Source organism: Ictalurus punctatus, chromosome 15 (genome assembly GCF_001660625.3).
Source record: "Ictalurus punctatus breed USDA103 chromosome 15, Coco_2.0, whole genome shotgun sequence".
Classification (NCBI taxonomy): domain Eukaryota; kingdom Metazoa; phylum Chordata; class Actinopteri; order Siluriformes; family Ictaluridae; genus Ictalurus; species Ictalurus punctatus.
Genome location: NC_030430.2, coordinates 23,930,847 through 23,953,262, shown reverse-complemented (window position 1 = coordinate 23,953,262; position 22,416 = coordinate 23,930,847). Strand labels below are relative to the sequence as shown.

The 22,416-nt window shown below is 41.2% G+C and overlaps 1 protein-coding gene across 1 annotated transcript in view; it reads left to right on the top strand.

Moving 5' to 3' along the window:
* The window catches only part of LOC108276271 (cadherin-4), a 367,096-nt gene extending 345,792 nt beyond the window's left edge, over positions 1-21,304 (top strand). Inside the window, exons 12-17 of the mRNA XM_053686058.1 lie at positions 1,072-1,214; positions 6,491-6,724; positions 7,428-7,661; positions 10,659-10,798; positions 11,245-11,409; positions 12,789-21,304. Coding sequence (XP_053542033.1) covers positions 1,072-1,214; positions 6,491-6,724; positions 7,428-7,661; positions 10,659-10,798; positions 11,245-11,409; positions 12,789-12,992 — 1,120 coding nt within the window. The 3' untranslated portion in view covers positions 12,993-21,304. The remainder of the gene's footprint in view (positions 1-1,071; positions 1,215-6,490; positions 6,725-7,427; positions 7,662-10,658; positions 10,799-11,244; positions 11,410-12,788) is intronic.
* The last annotated feature ends 1,112 nt before the right edge of the window (positions 21,305-22,416 follow it).

Genomic DNA, 22,416 nt, shown 5'->3' with positions numbered 1-22,416 from the left:
TATATATATATATATATATATATATAAATGCCAGAGATAATGAGCTGTCAGCTAGCCACCCCAAGGCTTTTGTTTCAGCCTCCCATGTCTACTTTTTCAATTAAATATCTGAAATCTTCATCACAGCTCAGTGCAGGACAAAGTAGATCCTGTCCACACACTGTTCATCCTGACAATTAACTCCAAACATACGTCCTTTCTAACACCGGTGTGACTTTCTCCTCAAACTGCACGCTAATTAGCTTTTCAGCACTGCTGTCCAAGGTTCTTAATGTTCACACCGCTGTCCTTTCCGCACACACACACACACACACACACACACACACACACTTATACCTTTGGCTAGTTTCATGTCCCAAAAGTGACATCGCAGCTGAAATAATGTCATTCACTAACAGCTCGTCACCGATTCTGTCACCGAGTGCCTTCTAAACATGACCCAAGAGCCAACACATTCCCGAACTCGGTCCCTTTTTAAATAGTCAGGGTTTATTTATTTATTTATTTTGCTTTTTTTTTTTTTTTTTTTTTTTTTTTTTTTTTTTCTTTTCTTTTTCAAAATAGCGATCGCCACAAATCTTGTGCACAGCTGCAAATTAATTAACAGAAGTGGCGCTTCAAAGGAGTGATGGAGATTAAGATGCGTTGTTGGGCGGCCATTAATCTGATCGTCATAATATGCAAAAATCTCACCGGGTGGAAATTGCCAAAGCACTGAAGGGTTGTTACTGATGCTAACACAATGTGCAGGGTTTTATAGCATCTGCTTTAAGTGCTGGTCCGGGACGTTAATTAAAAAGCTAAAAAGTCGTGTAAAGCATACACTGATTAGACTACTGTAAAAGTTTCATCATTAATCCTGTTGGACGACGGAATTTAGCGGTCCTAACGTCGGGCGATTATGGGCGATCGTGGTGTGATGTGATTTTGTGGAACATGGCGGTTTAGGGAACGGCTCAGTAATGCTACTTCTTTCAGATTTAACGAGAAAGTTACGCACCGCAGCTTTAATGCTCAAAACTGTGTTATTGGCTGATTATTGTTGTTTATTATTGTATTTGCTTTGTGCAGGTATCTTAAGCTGTCGGATCCGGCTAACTGGCTGTCCATCAACACGACAAACGGTCAGATCGCCACGACGGCTGTGCTGGACCGAGAATCCGTCTATGTCAAGAAGAACATCTACGAGGCTACGTTCCTTGCCGCTGATAATGGCGAGTGTTTTGAGTCGTCTGTGTGTCCCTATGTCTGTCTGCCCCATGTCTGCTTGTTTGCTTGTTTAGCCATCTCCATGTCTGTCTATCTCTTTGTCTGTCTGGCTGTCAATCTGCCAGTCTGTACACCCCTATGTCTGTCTGTCTGTCACTAGGTCTGTCTGTCTGTCCGACTTTTCATCTTTATGTTTGTCTGCCTGCCTTCCCACCCTTATGTCTGTCTGTCTGCCTGTCCGTCTCGCCATCTGTCTGTCTGTCACGAGGTCTGTCTGACGTTTCATCTTTATGTTTGTCTGCCTGCCTTCCCACCCTTATGTCTGTCTGTCTGCCTGTCCGTCTCTCCATCTGCCTGTCTTAAAATCTGTCCATCTTTCTCTGTCCATCCGTCTTCATTTAACTCTCAGTCCATTAAGATTAGGTTTTATACCCGCACAAACGTTTCTCGGAGTCTTGAAAAACTGTGTTTATTAATGATGCGCTCCTTTCACTCTTTTTCTTTCTCTCCATTTGCACAGGATGGAGGCAGGGTAGTGATATTTTCTCTCTCTCTCTCTCTCTCTCTCTCTCTCTCTCTCTCTCTCTCTCTCTCTCTCTCTCTCTTTCTCTCTGCATAATAAGTATGTCCGTGGTTGTTTTTCTTTCCCAAACAAACCCACGCTTAGCCAAGCAAAACCCCAATCACAGCTAACACACATGCACGCGAACGCGCACACACACACACACACACACACACACACACACACACACACACACAAGCTCATTTCCCCTGTGTGTTATCGGGCTCGTCCAGCTCAGTGTTTACTCGAACTCAGAACTGCTTTTCATCCATGACTGACATGGCTAGCTCCTGTGACGTTCCCTGGCTCTTCTTCTCCTTTTTATTCTTCTTCTTCTTTATTTTTTTTTTCAGCAGAGGAGTGGAAACAGGGATTAAAGGCATTGCTTCAACCAGTAGATGCTTTACCTCCTATCCTTCCTTTCTCTATTTTTTTTTTTATCTTCAGACTATTCTCCATCTTTTTATTTCTGCTACTCCACTTTTACTGAAGCCTCTCTCACGGATCCTAAGTAGCTACAGTGTCCTCCACTAATATTGGCACCCTTGGTAAATATGTAAACAAGGGTAAATATTTAACAAGGTTTTCTGAAAAAAAAAAAAAACCTGTGTTGCGTTTGATTGGTTGTTTGATCAGTAGTTTGATATTCATGAGTGCAGAGCAGAGTATTTTTTGCCTTTTTTTTTTTGGAACAAAAATATCAAAAGGTTAAACAATAAAGACAAATTTTCAAAGCCTTCTTTGCTCATATTTACCAAGGGTGCCAATATTAATGTAAACAGTAAACAGTCTAACAACTGATTATATTCGGTGGTATATTTTTTTAAAAATATTTTTAAATAAACAGGGTTTCACTAATGATAAGAACCACTATGAGTATACATATTAGTAATGGAGATGACTACATATGTAAGAATTTTTCATGCATTGATTGATCATAGTACTACAATAAAAGCATTGTAAACAAAACTCTTCCAGGACTCTAGCTGAAGTAGCATTGGGGCAGGAACTGTGGTCTGATAGTGGTCTGAAGTGGCATTTGGGGGTGAACATGCAAGCTGATTGGTCACAGTACTGTTTGCGTGGAAACTACAGTCGGATTAGTTGCAGTGGTATTGGGGAAGGAAACTAATGTCTGATTGGTTACAAATTGGTTACACATGCATGGGGCAGAGACTACGGTCTGATTGGTTCTAAGGGCATTGGGGGAGGAAACAGGTCTGATTGGTTACCAATGGCATTGGGGGCAGGAACTACAGTCAGATTGGGTACAGTGGCTTTGGGGGCAGGAACTGTAATTGGATTAATTATAATGTCATTGAGGGGAGGAACTACAGTCAGATTGGTTACAGTAGCATTGGGGGGAGGAACTACAGTCAGACTGGTTACAGTGGCATTGGGAAAGGAACTACAGTCAGACTGGTTACAGTAGCATTGGGAGCAGGAACTACAGTCAGATTTTTTACAGTGACATTGAGGATTAACAACTGCAGCCTGATTGGATACCTGGACGCTGGAGAGTGTCAATTACAGTCCACTTTTTTGCCGTGACACTGGGGGTGAAAACTGATGTCTGATTGGTTACAGCACCATTGTGGTGGGAACTGCAATCTGGTTACAATGGCGCTGGGGGATGGAAGTACAAGCGAATTGGTTTCAGTGGCATTTGTGCGGGATTCAATGGTCTGATCGGTTACAGTGGTGTTGTGGTGGGAACTCTGCAAACTGCTTTCTGTTAATTAAAGTAAAAAACAGACAATACTCAAAAGAATGCAGCGTGATTTCCACCTGGGAGGATATCATTCTAAAATTTTCATTTTAACTGATTTTATTGGTCAAAAATGTATTGGTGTAACTGTAATATACAGAGAGAGAGAGAGAGAGAGAGAGAGAGAGAGAGAGAGAGAGAGAGAGAGAGAGGGGGTGATGTTAGTGTGTAACCAAACCATTCGTTTCATCTCCATCAGAAATGTAAAATTCAGCCTCAAGCTCGCACACAGCAGTGGGGACTGAAATGACACATTCCTCCTCTCTCGAATACTGCAGGAAGAAAATCCTGAAACTCTGAACCAATGCAGAGATGGCAAAAGTGTCAAATTCAGGGGTGTAAAAGTCAGGACTTTTTTTAGTCCCAGCTATTGTGAGATTCAGACAATAAATATTGATTGGAAACCTTGACGTATGAAAAAGCTGTGTGAGGACACTAGCTTGTTTATCTCTTTCTCTCTCTCTCTCTCTCTCTCTCCTTCCTAGTAATTATTTAATTATATAAATGTAATAGTTGCAGCACTGCAATCATTTTTTTTTTTTTTTTTTTTTTTTTTTTGAGTTCATTTATCGCTATGCTTACCAAGTCTGAATCGAACCGAACATGATCATTTTGGTTCCTTTTCTTGATGGTTTGATTTTAAACCAAAACACAGGGACACGTGAGAAGGTCAGGGGCTGAAAATGTACCCTGTTTCATTGGTCAGAAATGCAGGGATTGACAATGTGAACAGAACCTTTACGCTTGGGCGGCTACAAAAATGACACAAACACCCAACCGCAAAGAATACAGAGACAGTGTTAAATAAATAATTGTGTAAATAACGAGTATTTGAACTGTATCTAGTTTTCTTTTTTTTTTCTTTTTTTATATGCGCAGCAATCCTGGTCTGTCCTTGTACTACTGTATGTATACAGCGTGTTTAGTTCATTTCCTGCACTCGGGTCAAATCTCATTCTCAGTACCATCGAGTCACACTAGGGTTCGTTCAGACGGTCACAGCAAGACTTTAGCAAACAGAGAAGGTGCAAAAGCTGCGTAGCTGCAAAAAGCTTCCTAAGACTATAAGGGTGTGTGTTAAGTGTGTGTTTACTGTAAGTGTGTCTCCACTTCCATACTTGCCCACGCTCCGGTTTTGTCTCTTCAATTTTGTCTGTCCAATTTTGGAGACAGTCTACGCACTACCCCAGAAGGCCAATTTTTAGCATTATCAGCTATGTGTGTGTGTGTGTGTGTGTGTGTGTGTGTGTGTGTGTGTCCACTAATGGAGACAGATGTCTGAAAGGGTTTGGTTAATTCCACACTGGCAGCCGATAATAGCAGCCTCAGTGGACACTCTGACACAGAAACAACTGCTACACCCACACACAGACGCTTTTCTTTCCCGCTGTCTCTATATTTCTCTTATTTTTTCCGCTGTCTGTATATTTCTCGTCTTTTTTTTTTTTTTTTTTTTTTACATCCTTCTGTCTTCTCAGCTTGCCCTCCTGTTCCTAAGTGTTTATACCTTAGATTCCAACTTTTCATGAGTTTCTGGGAAATAAATAACTGCACAATGGGCCTGTATGGGCGGTGTTAGTTTTCCCGGGGGGGCATGGGGGGGGGTTATATCCCAACCACCAGAGGTCTCACTCGCTTGTTAACCATGGTTCCATGGAGTTCCTGATTTTACTTCAGGTCTAGAAAGAAAAGAACAGTAGGTGTTTTGGGGTGGGAAATTTCTCACGGGAAATAAAAGGTGCCAAACCTTACTTTACCTTTATATATCACTGATATATCTTTAAAGCTTTGATTTAAAATGCGAATTAAAGATTCAACACGTCCACCTTCCCCGGTAAAAGATTACACAGACTACAGGTGAAAACGGGAAAAGTATAGTTTGGTGCCTTTATTTCTCAGATTCTAATCGGAGAGAGAGAGAGAGAGAGAGAGAGAGAGAGAGAGAGAGAGAGAGAGAGAGAAACAACTACACTGTCAATGTAAATAGAACGTAAATGGCTGAATAGCACCGGTAAAGGATTTGATTACCCCAGCCATCCAGGGATTTTACTTTCTCCCATATTGGCAGTATCAGTGTCAGTGTTTTTCGCTCGCTCTCCACCCATGAGAAAATTCCTGGCTGAAATACCTAAATTTTTAAACACTTCATGAAATGATGGACGAGGCTCCGTATCCTACCTCTAGTTTAAATTGACCATCGAGGGAACCGATCATAGGTTCCAACACAGAGCAAAAGAGGCACAAAATGTGGAAATGTGAAGCCATCAATATGCGTATGGGAGTCTTCAAATGTTGGTGCATGAACAAAATGTGCAATTCCAACACTTCTTAATGCCTCATTTGTTTTTTTGGAGGTTTCTCAATGACTGTAAAAAAAATATGCTGTATGCTTAGACACTAGATTTTCTCCTTCTTCTTACAGCCGCATCAAGGACGGCAATAACGGCCAAAGCTCAGAAGCCAAAGATAATAGAAAACTAATTTGGGGGCATTTACTATTTGTGTTTAGTGCTTAGGGTAATCGTTTTAATGTTAGGTTTGAGCTTAGGTAGGGGTATGTGTTAAATTTAAGATGAGTTACGGATGTTTTTAGTATCTGATAGAAAGGCCCGAGCAGTGTTTTATCTATTTAAAACGTGTTCATTAAGTAAAACAAGAAGCTAATGAGCGTTTACAGCTTCTTTATTCTCATATTTCAGTTTCTCAGCTCTAGTAATTAAATTACTGTGTGTGTACTCAGTCATTTCACTCGCCTTGTGATGAACTAGTCTAACCCTGATCTCTACATGTAAGTCTAATGAAAGGAACATGAGCTTATTTCACTGGCAATGAGGTTTTTTTTTTCCCCTACCCCGTGTAATTTATAGCTCCCTTGTCCAAAATTTTCATACTCTCATAATTATGAGCGCTTTATTACTTACTCTTTCCCTTTTTTTTTGTTCATTTCTCAGGCTCTCCTCCTGCCAGTAGCACAGGAACGCTGCAGATATTTCTCATAGATGTGAACGATAACGCTCCATCACTCGTTCCTCACGATGCTCAGATCTGTGAAAGATCTCACATGAACTCTGTCAACATCACGGCTGTGGACGCAGATACCGATCCCAATGTCGGTCCCTTCGTCTTCGAGCTGCCTCTTCATCCCTCCATCATCCGCCGCAACTGGACCGTCTCCCGGATCAACGGTGAGGGATGCGCAAACATTCTGGAAAATGTACTGGCAAAAAAAGTAGCTTGCCACCTCATATCACTCAGGTCTTTCATGGTAATCTGTTTTATTCGGTATAGTAGTCTACAAAAGTCACCCTAATCTCAAAACAACTACTTCTTAAACCCCAATCTCTAAAACCAAACCCTTAACCTTATGCCAAATCCAAATACGAAATCCAAACCCCAAAGCATTTGTCTAACCCCCAATCCTAATCAAACCCAACCCCTAAACCCTAGCACCAAACGTTGAACTCCTAAGTTCCTAAACAACTAACCACTCTCACAAGACTTGAACACAATCAAGAACCCTTAATAACTAATCCAAACTATGAATCCTAATCCCCTAATCTAAACTCGTAACCTTAACCCATAACCAAAGCTCCACAGTTTAACCTGAACTCCAAGATCTATAACCACATACCCTGATTCTCAACCTCTAATCCCAATCCTTAAACACAACTCTAATCCCCTAACTACTTCCCTTAACTGCAACCTATATCCTCAACCCCAAAATTACATCTCCAACCCTTAATGCCAACCCGAACTGCAAATTAACTAATCCCTCATTTCCTACTCATAACTCTAACCCATAACCCAACCTCTACAGATGAACCCTTAACTCCTAAGATCCTCATTTGTACTCACCATACCATAAACCGAATTTCATCCTGTCCACAGGAAACTATGCCCGTCTGAGCCTAAGGATCCAGTTCCTGGAGTCGGGTGTGTATGAGGTTCCCATTTCTGTGTCGGACTCAGGAAACCCGCCACTCTCCAATCGCTCAGTCATTAAGGTGAAGGTGTGTCCGTGTGACGAACATGGTGACTGCACTGCACACGGTGCCGTAGCAGCGGCGGGCCTGGGCACTGGCGCCATCATCTCCATCCTTATCTGCATCATCATTCTTCTTAGTGAGTAAGATTTTCAAATTTAGGTCATTTTGGACTGTACGGTACTCGTATACCAAGGCATCCTGGGATCTTCATTAGTTCTACTAAATGGTGGGAAATTTCCATATATTTAAATATCTGTCATTTGCACAGAGATTGTTGTAGCCAGTCCAGTGTTTCACATCTAGATGATTTTACCGTTGCCTTTATAAATGCTAAGTGTTGTTAGTTTCTGGTTATGTATAGCTACAGAATCCAGCGCAAATGAGTTCCCCGATCACATACCTACTCGTGAGCCAATGAGCAGAAAAATTACCAAACTCTGCTCAACTCCAGACCTCTCAGGAACCACTGATGGCTCATCTTTGTTATATGATTCATGAAACTGACTCACACAGTACAAGCATCTCATCTATCTTGAATGTCCTGCATTGTGGGACAAACCTACTGTAGCAGTGTTGGAGTTTCACGAAGGTCAATGACTGGACGAGTTAAAATTGAACATTTTCAATCATTCTTCGGTGTCGGATATTCGGACTCCACCGGATGCAGTCCTGAACTCCTGGTCGTAAATAACAAACCAAGTGCAACGCTTGCTGCTCCAAATCAATGCCTCATTATAGTAGAATAAATCTTAGAGATGACATCTGCCCTAAGCTTTGCTTTAAGTGTTTGGGATAGTTTGTAATTTGTATCAAACGCTCCTCAAGAGCAACTAACAATATATTATTTCACAGTACAACAAATACAAATATGAAATCCATTATTCGTGACACAGACCCACTGTTACAGGTTGCAAAACCTCTCTTTTAGAGGATATTTGAATTTGATATCTTTGACCAAGAAAAGTACAGTGCACATCCTCTTTCTTCAGAAAATATTCCCTATAACCAAAATGCCAGAGGCTAAATATAAGATCAGCATATCCTAGGTATGAAATACAACCTGGAGAAACCATTATTTTTTTATCCATTATTGTTTTTAATAGCACATCTACTCCAACACTGAACTTATATTTCTTCTGCACGTTTTTTTTTTTTTTTTTAACCCTGGGGTTAAAACTCTTCTACTCCAAACAAACACAAGGCCAGACTTTCTTTGACCTGAGGCATGCAATGAGGAAAACTTTGGCAGATTGTGAAGAGGTGAGAGTTCCTCTTCCCCATACATCGGAGAGCTGCTCATCTGGACATGTTTATAAAACATTTACCTAGCACTGGCTGGAACATCACGTTCAACTCCAAGGGGAAGGTATTTCTGTATGGGAGTGGACATTTTTGTGTGAATTATATATAGCACTGAAGCTGGGAGTTGCACAGAATATTTTGGAATATTTTCAAGATACTGGAGCTGTGATAATATGCATTGGGATCATAGTAAACGTAAGCCTCGGAGACACAGATGCTCTAAGCACCAGCTAAACACCAGTACACTCCAGGCTTTCACCAACACACAAAGTTATTCTTTATGGAATTTCACAAACGCCAGCGTTCACCATCAGTCTTTCCATCAATGTCCAGCATTCTCCAGTAAACATCAACACTAACTATCCAACACCGACATTTCCCCATCAACCACTATTATCCGTCAAACACCAATATTCGCTAACAAACACCAACTATTTCCATCGCTCACCAGCATTCCCAGTCAAAACGAAACGATTCTACATCAACCACCAATATTCACCATTACCCAACAGCATTCTCCATCAAATACCATTATTCGCAAACATATGCAAACACTATCAAACACCAACAGTTACCATCAGACACTAAAAGACACACTTTCGCCATCAAATACAAACTTTTAAACACCATCAAACACTAATATCCTCCATAAAACACCATCATCCTTTGAACACCAGTATCCTCTATAAAACTCTACCAAACACTGTTTCCATCGATAATGGTGGCCGATATTCTCCAATCACCTTCAAACACCAACATTTTCCACAAGCCACCAACATTCAGGGTGCCAGTCCATCGCAGGGCACAATCACATACACACTCATTCATATACTACGGACACTTTAGACACGCCAATCAGCCTACCATGCATGTCGTTGGACTGCGGTAGGAAACCGGAGTACCCGGAGGAAACCCCCGCAGCACGGGGAGAACACGCAAACTCCGCACACACGGCCCCAGCGGGACTCGAATCCCGGAGGTGTGAGGGGAACGTGCTAACCACTAAGCCACCGTGTTTAAAACACTACCTTCCATCAATGGCCAATATTCTCCAATACACACTACCACTCACCTGCAAACACCAACGTTCACCATTACTGCATCAGCATTCATTTAAAAGCCATTCAACGCCGGCATTTATCGTTTAACACCATCAAACACCAGCATGCACCACTGAACACCATTAGCTTGTGAAAGAAATTGAATTCAGTTATAGATTACACGGCTTGTTTGAATCGTTTCATTCACTTGTTTTGACTTGTTTCAGTCAGATTAGCCTCGATTGGTTTCCTTTATTCTGACTTTTAGTGGGGCACATTGAAGGTTTTTTTTTTTTTTGTTGCTGTTGTTGTTCCATCTGAGACATCAGCCGCTTGGAAATGCAGGTCACTTGAGTAGAGAATGTTCTCAAAGCTTCCCATACCAACTTAGAAAAACTTTCTCAGAACTGCTCCTGCAATCATAAAGACTGCCCTGTGCTTAACCCTGGACTCTTATTTGCAGTCTGATCCTACAGAATATCATTTCAATACACTTAGCGACTCTTAATCTTCTACACACACATACTGTAATGATTTAGAATCCTACAATCCGGTGTGACCCAGAAGACGATGGGTTGCTTTTGAGTCCGGTTCCTCTCAAGGTTTCTTCCTCGTGTCGTCTCAAGAGAGTTCCTCGTCGCGACTGTAGCCTCTGGATTTTTCATCAGGGGTCTAAATCTGCATTCCGATCTCTGTAAAGCTGCTTTTCGGCAGTGTCTATTTAGTATGCGGTATGTCTACGACGTCTGTTAATTTTTTGCTCTGGCCATGTTGTGATTTCTGTACTGCAGGCATGGTTTTGCTCTTTGTGGTATGGATGAAGAGGAAAGAGAAGGAGAGGCAAACCAAACAGCTGCTGATTGACCCTGAGGATGATGTCAGAGACAACATCCTCAAATATGATGAGGAAGGAGGAGGAGAGGAGGACCAGGTGACTGGAGCTCTGATTCTAGAAATACACTTAATTCAATAGGGATTCATTCGTGGTTGAAACGGCTGCGTGGACCAAATACACAGGCTTTTCTTATTTATAACATTACGTGGACCAGATTGGGTATCTAAGCGTTTAATTCTCAACATTGCTAGAAAACTGCTAGTTTATTTCGAGCTCATTAAGTGCTAAAATCCTCACTTGCTGAGCATAAGGTATATAGCCAAATAAAGCCATTACTACCACTCCACCTGGCCTGAGGGAAGGAGCTAGTGCAGCCGGATATTAGCTGCAGATGTTGTTGCTACATGCACCTTGTGTCTTAATTACGGTTATTGGCTAATGTGACTATATTAGCTGTGATGCATGTCTTGATTATAACTGTGGCATAATCTTGTTAGTGTTGTATGGGTTTGTCTTTAGCATATCTGTGTGCTAATCTGCAGGACTATGACCTGAGTCAGCTGCAGCAGCCCGACTCCCTGGAGCACATCATGGGTAAACCCCCAGGTGTCCGACGGGTGGACGAGAGGCCTGTGGTACCCGAGTCTCAGTACCCGCTACGGCCCATGGTGCCCCACCCTGGGGACATTGGAGATTTCATCAATGAGGTACACCGACTAAAATCGGGAACTGATTAGTTCAATAATCATCCAAATATTCCCACAGCAGGATAAAACATGCTAATACAGCAACCATGCTGGGGAACTAGAGAGCATCATGTAAGATTCCAGATGGTTTTGTTGCTAGACATTATGCTAGTCATGGTGGGTGCCATTTTTCAGTTCAGTATTATATTCTTAATTCCTTTTCTCAAATCTTGTAGTTTATTTTATGACTTTGAAAAACAGTTTTGGACAATTCTAGTTTGTAGTCACATAGCTTTTCTCTTAATAGGATGTTTGACCAACCCAGAGAGCACATAGTTCTTTGCCAAGCCACGTTAGCGACTTATAAATCAGATATATGATAGAGCCGAGTTTTGACCACTTACCTTTTTAACAGCATTGATTCTGGAAGCTTCTTTCCCATTTTAATCTCCATAAACCTTCTAGAAAAAAAAAAAAAAAAAAAGTTTAAATCTTTAAACCAAACATATGGCAATTTTTAATAGTAATAAACAGATTATATGATACTAAGGCTAAGGTAAATGCTGTCAGTTTGTTGTTACCTGGCCCTTGGGCGCACCTGTCTTTGTACCTGCCCTTCGGTGGTATTATTTTGCACATACAATTGCCATGAATTATATTGACAAGTCGTACTCTTCATGTGCTTAATAATAATGGGGTTTTTTTTTGTTTTTTTTTGCACCTTTAATTATTAAAGCAACCAAAAGACATGCATCTTAGACACCGGTTTGTACATGCATACTTTTACTAACTCAGCGCTGTATTAATATAGTTTGTTGTTCTTTATGCTCCAATGTCTTAGCCTGGCTAATTCATGACTAAGTTCTAAAACATAACTTTAGGGGCTTAGCAAGTTGCATTGCCTTGGAGACTTCAAGAACTGAGCTTGATTTCCATGGTAATAGAGACATTCTGCTTTAATATTGTGGGTGATACAGTACCTCCCCGATACTTGGGTATAAAAAAAACAAAACAAAACTGATTTCAGACTGATTTATGGCTTCTACAGGAGCTTATACCATCATTTACCAATCTCAGTCTTGGAGGGTTTATACATCATTGCTAATAATCACATTCACTACAGCTACCACAAATTACATTTTTGCTTCCAGAACCTCACTTTTTTATCTCTATGCCTGTGAGAAAGATTTGGCCAAATGCATTTATGCAGCTGGATTTGATTTCGCAGCCATTTTATTGGCCAACAACTGTTTCTGTGTCTCAAACCAAAGGTCTAACTATTTGAAATCAATCAATCTAATCACTTTAATGTATCCTAATGACGGCTGAGTAGAAATGCTAATATTCTACTTGGAGGAAAATGCTGCTGATATTTGAAATTTTTCTCTCGTTCACTGCAGGGTCTGAGAGCGGCGGATAATGACCCGACAGCCCCACCGTACGATTCGCTGCTGGTGTTTGATTACGAGGGCAGTGGATCCACGGCCGGGTCGGTCAGCTCACTCAACACCTCCAGCAGTGGAGAACAAGACTATGACTACCTCAACGACTGGGGTCCGCGTTTCAAAAAACTCGCCGACATGTATGGGGGCGGAGATGATTAAAACGGAAAGGTGCAGTCCATCAAAGGCTCCTCCCACGTCACCTGACCTGTGGCGACGACCAATCATGGGCCTCTCTCTCTCTCTGAAAAACATACCCACCTACCAATCACTTGGCCAGCTCCAGAGAGACTTGTACTACAGAGAGAGACAGCGATATAGTGGACCTGCTTTTTCCTTTAATTATGTTTTTTGTTTTTTTTTAAATAAGTTTCTTGTTTTTTTTTTTTAAATTTGTTTTTTTTTTTTTTTAGTAGTCGAGCTGTATTCACGCTTTGTGCTCATTATTTCTTTGAAGAATCCTGCGATTTAGTTGACGCAACTATCTGCAGGCGAAAGCTTCCTGCTAGCATTGAGACAGCGCATAAAAAGAGAAAAGAGTAAAAAAAAAAAAAAGAAAAAAAAAAAAAAAAAGACAAGGTAGGCATTCTACTCTTAAAAATGGTCTGAACAAGCCATTCTTTTTCTTTCTCTGAACTTGAATTCTTTCGAGAAGAGGAGCACTGTCGTCGTTGTCGTCGTTGTCGTTATCGTTGTTTAAGAAGTGCCTTTAGTGGTGCGTAGTTCTTGGATTTTTCTCAGGATTGGTCTTCTGTCCAGACCTACACCTGACATCAACACACACTTCTACAGCTGATCGGCCATATTCAAGTTCCTCATAATTCTCCTGCAAGAACATTGAGGCTTTTGGCTTGTAGCTCCATGACAGGAAGCTTACAGGAAGTTACATGACAGGACGTTTGCGTGACTGAATAGTACACAGTACGTCAGATATTTACTTTTTGACAAAAATGAATTCGACTGTAGAGTTTCACATGCTATCGAGGAGACCGTTACAGAGAGCTCGGCAGAAACATTATAACTATCGAACCATGAGGTTTATTCATGATCAGGTACAAATTTGGTAGTACCGATAATTGTTTATATGACAAACCGTGACATTTTTAGCATGATTTTAAAATATCACTGTTGTCTGGGTGGGCAACATTTTTGGGCAGTATCTATGCTCCTGAGAAGAAAGCAGCATATGGACAGCTTGTAAGGTTCTTTTAAGATTCTTCTAAGGTCGCTTCTTTTTGGTCAGGTTAAAACACAGAATCATATGTGACAGCAAATCTCAGAAAGTTTGAGTGCACAGAAGTGTCTCTCTAAAATGCTGCCTGGCGATAATAGCGAAACGTAAACATGTTATTATGGCATTAAGCTGTAAACCGTTATTGTCGTTATTGTGATATGAAAATGTAATGCCTTGAAGTGCTAGGGTTAGGGTTTCATTTCCATGTTTGCTCTGCATTGAGGCATTGTCCACAGGTATATTCTTTTCTCAGTGTTTTGGCTTCCTGATCTCACGAAAACAGCATTTTGGATCACTGAAAACAAAGCTCTCAGATACACCAATCAGCCATAACAGTAAATCCACCTGCTTAATATTGTCTAGGTCCACACTGTGCCACCAAAACAGCTCTGACCCGTCAAGGCATGGACTCCACAAGACCTCTGAAGATGTGTTGTTGTATCTGGCACCAAGACTTTAGCAGCAGATCCTTTAAGTGCTGTAAGTTGCGAGGTGGGGCCTCCATGGATCGGACTTGTTTGTCCAGAACGTCCCACAGACGCTCGATCGGATTGAGATCTAGGGAATTTGGAGGCGGGTCAACACCTTCAACTCTTTGTCATGTCCTTCAGACCTTTCCTGAACATTTTTTGCAGTGTTTCAGGACGCATTATCCTGCTGAAAGACATTAGGGAATACTGTTGCTATGAAGGAGTGTACTCGGTCCTCGACAGTGTTTAGGTAGGTGGTACGTCTCAAAGTAACATCCACATGAATGCCAGGACCCAAGGTTTCTCAGCCCGGAGCATCACACTTCCTCCACCAGCTCGCCTTCTTCTCATACTGTAGTGCATCCTGGTGCCATCTCTTTCCCAAGGTAAGTGATGCACATGCACACTTGAAAACATGAAAACAAGATCCATCAGACCAGGCCACCTTCTTCCATTGCTCCATGGTCCAGTTCTGATGCTCACATGTCCAATGTCGGTGCTTTTGGCAGTGGACAGAGGTCAGCATGCACACTCTGACTGATCTGCGCCTACACAGCCCTATACGCAGCAAGCTATGATGCACTGTGTGTTCTGACACCTTTCTATCAGAGCCAGCATTAGCATTTTCAGCAGTTTGTGCTGTAGCTGTTCTGTGGGATCGGACCAGACGGGCTAGCCTTCGCTCCCTACACGCATCAGTGAGCCTTGGGCGCCCACGACCCTGTCGCCGGTTCACCAGTTGTCCTTCCTTGAACCACTTTTGGTAGGTAATAACCACTGCATACCGGGAACGCCCCACAAGACCTGCTGTTTTAGAGATTCTCTGACCCAGACGTCTAACCATCACAATTTTTCTCATGTCAAACTCAGTCAGATCCATATGCTTGGCCATTTTCCTGCATCCAACACGTCAACTTCATGAACTGACTGTCCTCCTGCTGCATAATATATCCCACCCCTTGACAGTTGCCATCGAGATATAAACCAATGTTATTCACGTCACGTGTCAGTGGTTTTAATGTTATGGCTGATCTGTGTCGTTTTTCCATTTTCGTACGGACGGAGATATTCTCAAAAGCGCTAGAAAGTATTTATATAAAATCTGAGTCTTCACAGCAACAAGCTCTCCATAGGTGCAACGTGCTTATTTAAGCTCCATAAAGTTATTACTCTTCTTCAAAAGCATATATTAAGACATTAACGAGGCCAAATTGCATGCATGTCACCAGAAGATCAAACTAGCTCACTGTAAGCCATGGGCCAAAGGTTCCTGGATTGCCACTTGATGAGGGTTAAATAGCGATTGTGAGTGTTCATTCATCACATCAGTACAAGACTCACCCACTTTGTATCAATGCACTGTTGAGTAGTTTATTCATAGATATTTGACACATTTATAACCAAATCATTTGGGCACTTGAAGAAAACATCCACTCATTTATGAAGAATCTTCATCTTTTGAACGTACTGAGGAAGTATTCACAATAAAATATTCTGTATAGATAATAAATGCGGTTTGATGTTTTGATGTTTCACACTATGCTGGTGTTCAAATTATGCTGAAGCTCCCATTAGGGGCACAAAAGGAAGAATCGAGACCAGAAAGTTATTGTTCCACAAAAGTTCCTCATAATTTTATTGCAAGCTTGTTAAAATGAAATGTAAAGTAAGGGTAAAAGGTAAGAGGCTTGATATGGACTAGCAAATCTCATTTATATTTAAGGAAATGTCTTTGGACTTTAATGATTAGTCACAACGGGTGGCGTGAAAAACACAATCCAGTATCAAAATGAATGGCTCATAAAATGTCCTGAAGCCCATTGAGGTCTTTGGTTCATACTAACTTACTCATAGCTTTTATAAGCAGCATCCCGAGGGCAACCTTAAAGAAAGTTCTGGGTCACATTATACCGTAAAATTCACTTATCTTGGACAGTCATTATGCACAATCCAAACAGGCTTAAAAAAATTAAGGGAAGTAAGAATTAGTAGGTCATTAGCGTTAGGAACTGGAAGGACTAGAGAAATCAACAATGAAATGAGAATTTAAGTATACAGTAATGGGAAAGAGTGCTATCAAGAATACGAAGATATACGAGCTGATATTAATCAGAGTATGGGATCAAGGTGGAGCGGTAGCACGGAAACGCGACAAACAGGAAGTAAACGAGGAAGTGGACGACTTACAGAAAAGCGTAAACAGACCGAGGCTGCATTCACTCTTGGGTTGTTGTTTTTTTTTTTTTTTTTAACAGTAAAAGTGCTGGCCGGATATGAAAAAAAATCAGCTCACCGTAGTAACGCTCTTACAAACCCTAGCTAGTATCGGCTAACTAACCGTCGTAGCTTGCTCTCTAGATTAAATTTATTATTATCAGTAATGTTTGCGAAATAAAAACTCTATTAACGAGGAGGTTGTGTGTCTTTGCCGTAGCTTTGGAGGCAGAAATGAATGACTTATTATCACATCTGTAGTTACATCGGAAAATATTTTTCATTCAGCATGCCATTCAAAAGAAAAATCTTCTCACATTCGCTCACTAACAAGACTCGTTTTTTTCGCTGGCACTCTGTCCTCCGTGTTGGTTTTTCTGGCTTGACGACCCTCTTGCCAAAGTACTTGATGTCACCCTGCGCTTAAATAAAAAAAATAAAACAAACATCAGTGGCAGCACTGCCAAGTGTGAACGCAGCCTAACGGGACGACAACGAGGCTCGGGAGGAATACATGGTATCGGTAATCAGAGGGTGTGGTCAGGGTGGAGTTTAGGTGGAGGTGGAGCTGGCGATGTAGATGGGAGGGAAGCGTCTCCGACCGCAACTTATGCACTCACTATGCACTTATATTCTTACACTATACAATGTGTACTCGACTAGTACCTTTGACAGTATCTCATATCGAACACTTAAGATTTAGAAAGAACAGATCGTTGTGTGGTATCTCATATCATCAAGACACCAGAACAGCCTTCACAGGAAGAAACTAATTTTACACTGTAGCGTAAGCCATTTTCCAATACAATACCTGCAGTGCTCTCCGGTAGCCCCGCCCCTTCTAGTGAATTCCCCCCCACGCTAAAATCCAGACGTTGCTGACGAAGTAGGATTTACTTCCAAAAACATGACAGATAAAAGCAAAATACAGTACGAAACGATCTACCATTAGACACTGTGTATTTTAAAACGTTAAAGTCGAGCGCGATCACTTTCTTTGAGAAACGTACATTTTCTTTAGAAAGTCTGTGATCCGTGGTGTGTGTGTGTGTGTGTGTGTGTGTGTGTGTAATGCAGGTTTAAGAGGCCTAGTCAGATTTCATTAATCCTTTTATTCACAGAAACAATCCACAGCTACGCTACAGAAGCTCTGCTTTGGTTTTACATATGTAAATGTTGTATATAAGCTTTTTTTTTTTTTAATTTTTTTTTTTTTTTTAAGCTCTCGTTATAATGGACCGTACTGTAAAGAGTACCGTCTTTTATTTCCCGACCTTTTAGTTAATCGTCCGAGCTTTTGTCGATATCTTCAAAACACCAAGTCGAAAGCCATGTAAGTGTGGTGTCGACGAGTAAAAATCATTTCAAATCCGTTTTTAAAAACACGCCGGAAAAAAAAAACGATCATCGCAGTCGCTATAAATTCAAACCGAAACCGTTTCGTGTTCGTCAGGAGAGTTAGTCTCGTTCAAATGTCTTATTATCTACTTAAATGCATCTCAGATATACACGAGACCAAAAGTCCAAGTGCACTACGGTTTATTTCATCACTTATCAACGGTAAAATACTTTTTTTTTTTTTTTCCTCAGCTGATCTTACTATCCGAGTGTGCGTACTGTAATTTAGCACCGAGGCGGATGCAGCGTTCATCCGTGTGTGTGATCTTCGTATAAAATTTTTAAATCTATAATATCTCGTGTGCATACACTGCACAACACCACAGAGTTGGCCGTCATGCCTTACGATTTGACAACTAGCAGGTGTATAACAGGACTATAATGGGAATAATAAGAGTACTCAGTTGGCGTGGTCAGGGCGGAGCTAGGGTATCCCTTCCTCACGTAACGATTCGTTCCTTAGAGGATTTGAGGAGGATATTTGAAGAAATCTTTGCTAAAGGAGACTTGTCTTAAGCACCACTGCCTGTCACTATGCTACACACACAACACAATGTGAATTAACTGCAGTGAAAACATACCGGCCCATGTACAGCATATTTAAATGTTAATGTTCTGGCCTGTACAAGATTCTACTCTATTATGCATATTTTAACGGACTTTGATCCCAGGTGCTTAAAGCCGCGGTTGGCGATAGGATTTAGGTTTGGGTTTCGCATCGGGTTAGAACAGGTTCTCAAAAGGTTCTATTTTGCAACGCTTTGTAAATAAAAGTTCATTTATGAACAACTGTTTGTTTGAATATTTAAACCAGGGGTCTTCGGTCGTAACTGCAAAGGGCCGGTGGGGCTGCAGGATTTCATTAGAGCCAAACTGGAGGCAGGATTGATGGGTGATTGACGGTGAACTGATTGAAAAAGTGAAATCAGGTGTGGCTCATGCTGCAATTTGGGGTTATGGTTCATGTTAAAGGTTTGGGGTTAAAGCTAGGGTTAAAGATAAGGTTAGTTCTAACGTTAAATCTTTGGGGTTAGAGCTAGTATTAAATGATTAGGGTTAGGGCTAGGGTTAAAGTTTTGGGGTTAGAGCTAGGGTTAAACGGTTGTGGTTATGGCTAGGGTTGAAGGTTTGGGGATAGGGTTGGGGTTAGGGCTAAGGTTAAAGGTTTGGGCTAGGGTTTGATGTTTGAGGTTATGGCTAGGGTTAAAGATTTGGGTTTAGGGTTAGGGCTAGGGTTGAAGGTTTGGGGATAGTGTTAGATGTTTGAGGTTATGTCTAGGGTTAAAGATTTGGGTTTAGGGTTAGGGCTAGGGTTGAGTGTTTGGGGATAGGGTGGGTGTTAGGGCTAAGGTTAAAGATTTGGGGTTTGGGCTAGGGTTTGATGTTTGAGGTTATGGCTAGGGTTAAAGATTTGGGTTTAGGGTTAGGGCTAGGGTTGAGTGTTTGGGGATAGGGTGGGTGTTAGGGCTAAGGTTAAAGATTTGCGGTTTGGGCTAGGGTTTGATGTTTGAGGTTATGGCTAGGGTTAAAGATTTGGGTTTAGGGTTAGGGCTAGGGTTGAAGGTTTGGGGATAGGGTGGGTGTTAGGGCTAAGGTTAAAGATTTGCGGTTTGGGCTAGGGTTTGATGTTTGAGGTTATGGCTAGGGTTAAAGATTTGGGTTTAGGGTTAGGGCTAGGGTTGAAGGTTTGGGGATAGTGTTAGATGTATGCGGTTATGGCTAGGGTTAAAGATTTGGGTTTAGGGCTAGGGCTAGGGTTGAAGGTTTGGGGTTAGAGCTGGGGTTAAAGGATTGGGTTAGTCGTAGGGTTACAGTGTTGAGGGTAGGGCTAGGAGTAAAGGTTTAGAATGAGGGCTAGAGTTGAAGGGTTGACTTAAAGCTTTCGACTTAGGGCTAGGGGTAAGAGTTTGTCGTTGGGGCTAGGGTTAAATATCTGGGGTTAGTGTTAGGGTTAAAGGGTTGAGGGTCGGGCAAAGGTTGAAGTTTTAGGTCTAGGGCTGAAAACTTGCACCAGCAGTAAAGCTTACAGAAACAGACTTGAGCATGCTCAGTTTTCTCCTTATTCTCCGAATACAATCTATCTTTGTTTATCTGAAGCAGGACGCCATCCTTACAAATGAAAACGAGTGTTTGCTTTGTGCGTGACGCTTATTGCTTTTTAATATGGAGAACGTGCATTAAAAATACATGCCATTTTTCCTACACGCCGAATAACAGCAGCGCAGGTCTCGTACCCCGGCACAACGAAGCCAATAACGCAAACAAACTGAGCATCGAGACGGATTTAATTACCGCGAATGTGAAGATGAAAGCATGGCGCTGAATAAATAAACGCAACGTTTCCGATAGGAAGAAAGAATGCAGTATATACAGCAGACGGGCGGAAAGATTAATGACGGTTCTAATACGCCGCGTATCCCCCAAAACAATATAACCAGAGAAAAAACACACACGATAAGAGTGTATATGAGAAATATCACCTTAAACAGTTTTTGCTCGTGCGTTAAGACTTTTGGACGCTACAGGAAGTGAAACGATGATTTCAGGTCTCTTTACTTTGTTACTACGTTTGTTAATGTATTATTCGGAACTGAAATTGTGTCTCTTTTTTTGTTTGTTTGTTTTTTTTTGTTCGTACACTCGTTCTGTCTGGATTTTGTTTCAATCAGGTTTCAGAGGTTCCCATGTGCTTTTTAGGGAGGCGTGTATTTAGACGTGTTTTAAACTAAAAACAGTGGAAGATCATCAGACGGGAGAGGTTTTCCTCCTTGTCTGCGTGTATATATGTGTATTAACTGCTTGAAGCTGAACAAATTAGGCAACATTGGATTTTTTTCTTTTGCATGTGTCTTTTTCTAATGGACGAGACGATTACGTATCAAATATACTGAAGAAACGAAGCGACCCGCATGAACGTGGTCGTTCTTTTCTTTTCTTTTCTTTTTTTTGTTTTTTTTTTTTCTTTCTTTTTGTTTCTTTTTTTTTCTTCTTCTTCTTCTTTTTGTTGGTTTCTTTTTTTGGTCCAGACAGTGTTCTGGAGTGTATTATACTCACAATACTGAAGGAGACAAAGTATATATATAAATATATATATATGAAATAACTAACTAAAAAAAAAAAAAAAAAAAAAAAAAAAAAAAAAAAAAAAAAAAAACAAAGACCACAGTCGTTGCACAGTTATGGAGTTGGAAATGACTTTTTTTGTAAACTGTCGACAGCACAAATATTTTGTATCGATGTTTGTACCATTTTTGTACCAAAAAAGGGAGAAAAGCAAATGAAGAAAAAAAAAAAAAGGGAAAAAAAAAATGCTGATTCTTGTTTCAAACCTGTGTTTTTAGTGCCACTGCGATCAGTTCCGTATGTACGCAGCCTTGCAGAATAATCGTGTATATAAACGCCAACGGCCCTGTGTTACACTAAATAAAGCTCCCCTCCTTTTACCGAGTCCTACACGCCTCTTCACTTCATCTGAACGGTGTCATGTGGAGTTCAGCTGATTGTAAGGAACTGTCAGAAATCTATGTCTGTTTTCCTAACTGAATATCACTCTGAGTATAATGTCACACGATTTAATCACAATTCGAGTGTTTTGACTGGGAAATGTTATTATGGTAACATCATGAAAGGATGAGGCCAAGTGCATGACCCTAAACGCTTCGTGCACGGCTTTTGTTATGTCTGTTTGATTAAAAACTCGATGACTGAAGAATGACTGAACCCGCGCTTGAAAACTGAACAGGATCCAAAACAGCAAGAGGGCACAATGTTCCGATCTAAGCGGTGTATTTTTGTAACTCTATCTCCTATTTAAAATCCGCTCTTTTTTTTTTTTTTTTTGCGTTTGCGCAGCTATTTTGCATTTTATTACAAGCGTTCTTCCTTGTTTTTAAAAGGGTTCTACGTGGAAACACTCGCTTGTAGGGTACGGCATATCCGACCAGGCAGAATGATGCCGGTTCCCGAGTGGAGATTGGGAGTTTTGCAAATCCCGGTGATGCCAAGGAAACCGTGGGCTGCGTCCGAAATCGCGTACTGTGACAGTACCGACTGCATTCGATTCAGTACATACTGCTCGTTGATTCAGTATGTACTGATCAGTGTATGTGGTAAGCTTTAGCCTACTGCTTTTCACCTACGCTATAGTAGGATAGTAGGGATAATCGGACGCAGCCCGTATTTGCAAAAGATCGCCGTGCATCCCTCCTGGGTGGGTGGGGCATACTCTCTGTCCCCCGTCAATCTCAGTGATACTAGCCAATCGTTGATG